Source organism: Anopheles nili, chromosome 3, assembly GCF_943737925.1.
Source record: "Anopheles nili chromosome 3, idAnoNiliSN_F5_01, whole genome shotgun sequence".
Lineage (NCBI taxonomy): Eukaryota > Metazoa > Arthropoda > Insecta > Diptera > Culicidae > Anopheles > Anopheles nili.
The window spans coordinates 52,404,739-52,410,872 of NC_071292.1; the positions used below are offsets into that span (position 1 = coordinate 52,404,739).

The 6,134-nt window shown below is 47.6% G+C and overlaps 1 protein-coding gene across 1 annotated transcript in view; it reads left to right on the forward strand.

Annotated features, from left to right (window-relative positions):
* LOC128724594 (semaphorin-2A-like) overlaps positions 1-5,633 on the forward strand; it is a 184,691-nt gene extending 179,058 nt beyond the window's left edge. The window contains exons 9-14 of the mRNA XM_053818318.1: positions 86-314; positions 4,007-4,343; positions 4,420-4,736; positions 4,806-4,914; positions 5,442-5,517; positions 5,584-5,633. Coding sequence (XP_053674293.1) covers positions 86-314; positions 4,007-4,343; positions 4,420-4,736; positions 4,806-4,914; positions 5,442-5,510 — 1,061 coding nt within the window. The 3' untranslated portion in view covers positions 5,511-5,517; positions 5,584-5,633. The remainder of the gene's footprint in view (positions 1-85; positions 315-4,006; positions 4,344-4,419; positions 4,737-4,805; positions 4,915-5,441; positions 5,518-5,583) is intronic.
* The last annotated feature ends 501 nt before the right edge of the window (positions 5,634-6,134 follow it).

A 6,134-nucleotide genomic window follows, 5' to 3' on the forward strand; every position in this document is an offset into this window, starting at 1 on the left:
CCACTCGTTGTGACCGACAAAATTTTCCCTTACACTCGATATTCGCATTCACATTTGACCTTGTGCTTCGTTTGATTTCCCACAGGAAAATTCAAGGAGCAAGCGACATCCAACTCAGCCTGGCTGCCGGTGCTCAACTCGAAGATTCCCGAACCCCGGCCCGGTACGTGCGTCAACGATACGTCCACCCTTCCGGACCTGGTGCTCAACTTCATCCGCTCCCATCCGCTCATGGACAAGGCGGTCAACCACGAACACAACAACCCGGTCTACTACAAGCGCGATCTCGTCTTCACCAAGCTCGTCGTTGACAAGTGAGTTGAGCCTACACTCGTTTGCATGTTTTTTTGTGTGTGCGTGCTGATTTCTACTTCCCCATTGCGCAATCGACCCGAACGAGTCGGTCGATTGTGTCCTTTGGGCATCACAAGCGCGCAACCATTTCAATTTCACGCTAAATTATCCTTCAACAATGTGCCTCTCAGCCAGCCCACCGCTGGCGTGCCGTCACAACGGGCGCTGTAACTGATTAACGGCCTCAAAATCCAGTCGCTAGCTAGCACGACATCATTCGAATAGGATTTCATGCAGCAGCACCCTCCGGCCATAGGGGCCCGGTCCGGGTCAATCGGGAACCATTGCCACTGAAACCGACGCATCGACGTTAGCGAACGGACGAGAACAACCCGTCAATCGCACGGGCACGTACGGGCTTGCGGTGGATTGTCATTGTTAGCGATTCGGCTCAATTCAACCATGGACAACACCGCACACGATTCGATCACATCGTGCGCGTTCACTAGGCGAACCACTCGGCGAATGTCCTTTGCGAACTGGAAGGTATCACCCCCGTGCGGGTACTTAAAAAGCGTTCCGGAAGCAGGACAGAAAAACGATGAATGCCACCCCGGACGCGATCACTCTGCCCCCCACGTTGCGAGGGCACTCCACTAAAACAATGCCCTCCGGTGGCCACACAAATAATGAAAAGGTGCAAGCTCGCGCTCTACGGCAGTGAGAAAAGTTCTCTTGTGCGATGGCAAACCGGTGGTGGTCCTGTTTCCTAATCCTCTGGGCGATTCGAGCGCGTTACCGAGCACCCGGAAAGAGCAAGTTCCCCCACCGGAACGGGGTTCGGGAACTTGTCCCCCACAATAACACCCGAGCTGGATGAATTTTAAAACGAGGTCATGTCGCCATTGATTAGGGTCACTGTGCTGTTGCTGCGTGGGCAATTGGAGTAGCTTGGTGGTCGATTTTGATCCTATAAATTGAGCGCCCGGCGTGTTGACGTACCGCCCGTACCGATATCGGAAATACATGTACTCGGCGATGATTTACAGCGCAAACCATACAAACAACAACAACAACCCTGTTGCTGGCGGACAGCTGCCCGAGCTGATCGTGCACGGCACTTTAAATTCCACTTAATAATTAAACAATACGAACATCCAAACTGGTGTGGAATTGCGAACATGGTTTTCATTTCAAACTCTTGTCCCGCACTCGACTACCCACTGCTGTGTCCATGGCCATGGCCGTGTGTGTGTGTGTCCTTTCGCCGGGTTTGTTCTGGGATTGTGATTGAAGAGCTCTTTATCGCCCGGCCACTAATTAGGGGAAACGGTGGCAGACGGCGGGAATATGTCAAGTGTGCCTGACCATCGACCAGCGCTCTCGAGGATGTACCGGGAAATGGAGCAACATTGAAACATGGATAATTAGTGGCGCACTAAATCATTACTCGTGTGCGCGTTCGCATTTGATCGAAATGGAAATATCAAATGGTGTTGCGATGCGATTGCGCCTTGTGCCGGAAAACGCATTCGCCCGCATCCGCCAGAATTGGCCACTTCCGTGCAATCAATCTGGCGTGGCGGAGGTGGGCTGGCGTTGGAAAATTGAAAATAATTCGTTCCGGTTTGGCTGGTGGCAATCACCGCTTCCCAGGTGGCCGGACGGTGGAGAGTGACGAAAATTTCGAACCGTGAGCCAATCAACACGCGTGGGATGCTCGGATGTAAAGTAATATTTGCAACAATTAACGCCACGGTGTATAATTTCGATTGCACGCAGGGCCTGTATTTTGCGTATTTTAACTGGTAGTGCGTACATTCAACACTCAGTTGTCGGCGATGCGTTATATCAGGGTTTCATTCTTGCTCGAATTAACAATGATACTACTTTCCGCGAAATGTTGGTATGAAATGAAAAATCCCTCAGATGAAAAATGGCAAGTGAGAATGGGGGAAAAAAACCTCACGTGTCACATGACCGAATCCGTGAAAAATCCTTTGGTTTACGTTGTTGTACGCGCGCTTTATGCAAAAAAAAATACAGAAACCGAACGTTTCAAACACCGGTGTGTACCGCAGGTGAAATTATTAATTCACAGTGAAGTTTTCGCCTGAACAATTTTTATTTGTAGATCCCGTATGAGTACCCTCGGTGCAGCAGGGGCAGCGAAATAAAAAAAAAAGACCGACATCCTTTTTTAGTTTGCGATGAACTATGCGCGCTGGTAATATTATTTTAACGCATTTAAACGCAAGGCTGCAGATGTGGAAGGATGCAAAAGGGGCACCACTCTGGTGGTGGCCACTTTTGAGGGATCTACGGTAGCAGTAATTCCCCCGTCGTGTGCCATAAATAATAACGGAGTGAAGTAAACTTTTTCCCCCAGAAACAATTGCCCCTTTCACTTGCAGCGGATGCGTACCGCGAGCGAGGATGCTGAACAGTTGACGAAATGCATTTTGCAACCGTATTTTAATCCACTCGCATCTCCCGCGCGTCCACCCGATGCCCGCATTCTCGGTCGGCCATACACATGACCGCGCTCATTATGAATAATTAATTGCGGGCGAAAAAGCTTGCACCGGTCCCGCCCGGCACAGGAGAACCGCGGGCTGATATGTTAAGCAGGGATTTGCCCTTCGACCGAACGAGGGCGGTAGACCAACGGTTTGGTCACCTGCGTTACGGCAAACAGGGAAACAGACATGTTGTGGGTACATTTTTTTTTGTTATCCCTATCATAACGCCGTGCTGCCTCTCACCGACCGGAAGCGTGGAAACCACACAGGAAAAAATAATAATTCCTATAAATAACGCTACAACATCTAGGGGATGCCATGAGCGCAGGGACCAATGGAGCTAAAGCACGAAAACGGAAGCAAGTGAACCAACTAATGGGAACCGATCGATTTACTTTGGTTGCACTCGTCGATTCCCCAAAGACGGCAAGTTCATGTGTTCAGTGAACTAGTTCAAATTATTTTAAAAACACAAACTACGCCTGAAGCTGCTATTCCCTTATTCATGCCAACGCACAAAAGCGCACGTGTCTTTTAAACGGGATTGCGTCGAACTCCCCTGGACATGGCAATAAAGCTTATGCATACAAATCGAGACTGACCACAAGAGGGTACTTCATCACGAGTGCACTAATTTGTTCCGATGCTGGCAAAGCCGACAGTTGGTGGCAAAAGCTTTGAGGTTTTGCTAGACAAGCAGAGTCACCCTGGTGTGTGGGCGCACGTTGTAGGCTGTCCCAGCGGGAGAATTAATCAGTGAAACCGCCGATAGCCGATGGAATTTTTCGATGTGTACTTTATTTGCGACTCACCGAGACCTATCATTGAACTGCGATTTTGCGGTTATGTTGGTTTCGAGGACATAGAAGCTCGACTGGTTCTACACGCTGCGTGGGGGATGTACCCTGTTGTCATGCATAATGCATTGCAAACACGACGTGGTTGCTCCGGTTGGGTGGAAAATAAACCCTCTAACAGGGTCAATTGAGTCCGCTCGTTGCGTATGTTCGATAATAGACTCTCGATTAACCTGTTGTCGCACTGCATTTATGCCTCTGGTTAGCCGGAAATTAATTTGCACTCTTTTGCACCACCTTAACGGTGAACGGAGGCGCTATCGGCCTCTGTTTGCAGTTGTGTATCGTGCACTGATCTGATCGTTTATCTGTTTGTTTGTTTTCTTTTTGCAGGATTAAAATTGAAATACTCAGCCAAGAGTACACCGTCTTCTATATCGGCACGAACGCCGGTCGGATCTACAAGATCGTGCAATACCTGCGCAATGGCGAGTCCAAGTCGAAGCTGCTGGACATCTTCGAGATCGCACAGAACGAAGCGATCCAGGTGATGGAGCTCAGCCAGAAGCGTAAATCCCTGTACGTGGCCACCGACTACCGTGTGAAGCAGATCGATCTGGCCATGTGCAATCGGCGGTACGACAATTGCTTCCGCTGTGTAAAGGATCCTTACTGTGGTTGGGATAAGGATACGAGCACCTGCAAACCGTACGAGCCGGGTCTGCTGCAGGTAAGCCAGCGAAAGCACAAGTACTGTAGAATGTACCATTGACTGTTTGATATAAATTATTTCTCAACCCTTCCAGGATGTTGGAAACGAAACGTACGACATCTGCGACACGAGCGTACTGAAGAAGAAAATCATCGTCACCTACGGACAGAGTGTGCACCTGGGATGCTTCGTGAAGATACCTGAGATACTTAAAGATCAGACGGTCACGTGGTATCACCACTCGAAGGAAAAGGGCCGCTACGAGATCAAGTACAATCCAACCAAATATATCGAGACAACGGAGCGTGGATTGGTGGTCATTTCGGTGAACGAAGCTGACGGAGGTCGGTACGATTGCCACCTCGGTGGTTCGCTTCTCTGCAGCTACAACATTACGGTGGACGCGCATCGGTAAGTAGAGTGTAAGATGGATCTCGTCAAAAGCCAGTGCTTTACTTTTCGCATGAAAATATTTTCCAGATGCACGCCACCCAACAAGACGAACGATTACCAGAAAATCTACTCGGACTGGTGCCACGAGTTCGAGAAGTACAAATCGGCCATGAAAACCTGGGAGAAGAAGCAAGCAGTAAGTGCTATTACGCTCATCCTTAAGGGACATTTCAATTCAATCATGCTGCAGTTCTGCGCTGCTGATGGTGCCTTTGTTTATTGAAAAATCATATCATGGGACCATCCGATGGACCGTTTTCTATTTTATGAGGGTGCTTTATGCCATTATCATCGCCGATGATACGATGTTGTCAGTGGATGATGCTTCGCGCTTTTACGATCACTTTAGACCGAATCGCTGCAAAGCGAGACGAAAATGATGTTACTCTCGTGTCTAGATTTGAGTGCCGCTTTGTTCTATCGTCTCTTTAGAGCGACGTGAAATTAGACGATGGGTGAAACATTATGTTTATTGTCAATGGCGTTTATCGTTGAGCAGCTCGCTTCATTGGTGCAATGCATTTTTTGCTCAGTGCAGTTTTCCTCAATTAAAATTATTGTTGAGTTTAGAATGTTGTTACAATACAGTTTGTTTTTTTATGTGCGATTTAACGACGTTAAAAAATATTATAAATTTCATAAAATATTTTCTTTATTTTTTAGCAATGTTCCCGGCAGAACTACAGCAATCAACATCCCAACGATGTGTTTGCACGAACTCCTAATGTCTGATCCTAAGGTAGATCGAAACCAGCCTAACTTCTGCGACTTATCTAATTCTGTTAAATTTTTCTTTCTACTTCAGGCGTCCCCTGTGAACAGCATCTCGTACTCGAGAGCGTCGTTGGCAACCGCGACCGATAATACTCTGTTCTTTCATCCGATTAACGGAAGCCTCGCGCTGCCGGTACGGCTTGAAAATCACACCAGAAGAACTGATCTAGTAGTGTAAAATATGAAAGGAGTAATTTTTTAGCATGCACTCTACCGACGGCACATTCACGCAGCAGCAGAAACAAACATACAAAAAAAAAACAAACAACGGACACAGGCAAGCAAACAGCCACTGGCCGAAGCAAACCGGAACGGTTATGAAGTTTCATGCCGATTTTTTGGACAGATGTGGGAACGACTAATCGAATAGCGGAAGCTTATTTTTATATAATTGTTGGAATAAGTTTAGTTTCTAAGTTAGTGACACATTGAACCGTAGAGTAGACCGGTAGGAGGTGAAAATGAGAAGACGTATGTGAGGCCGATAAAGGACACAAAAAAAAACAAACAAAAAATAACAAACAGTGATTAACAAGCCAGACAGGCTTGCAGGACAAGAAACAGAAAAAAAGCAACAATAAT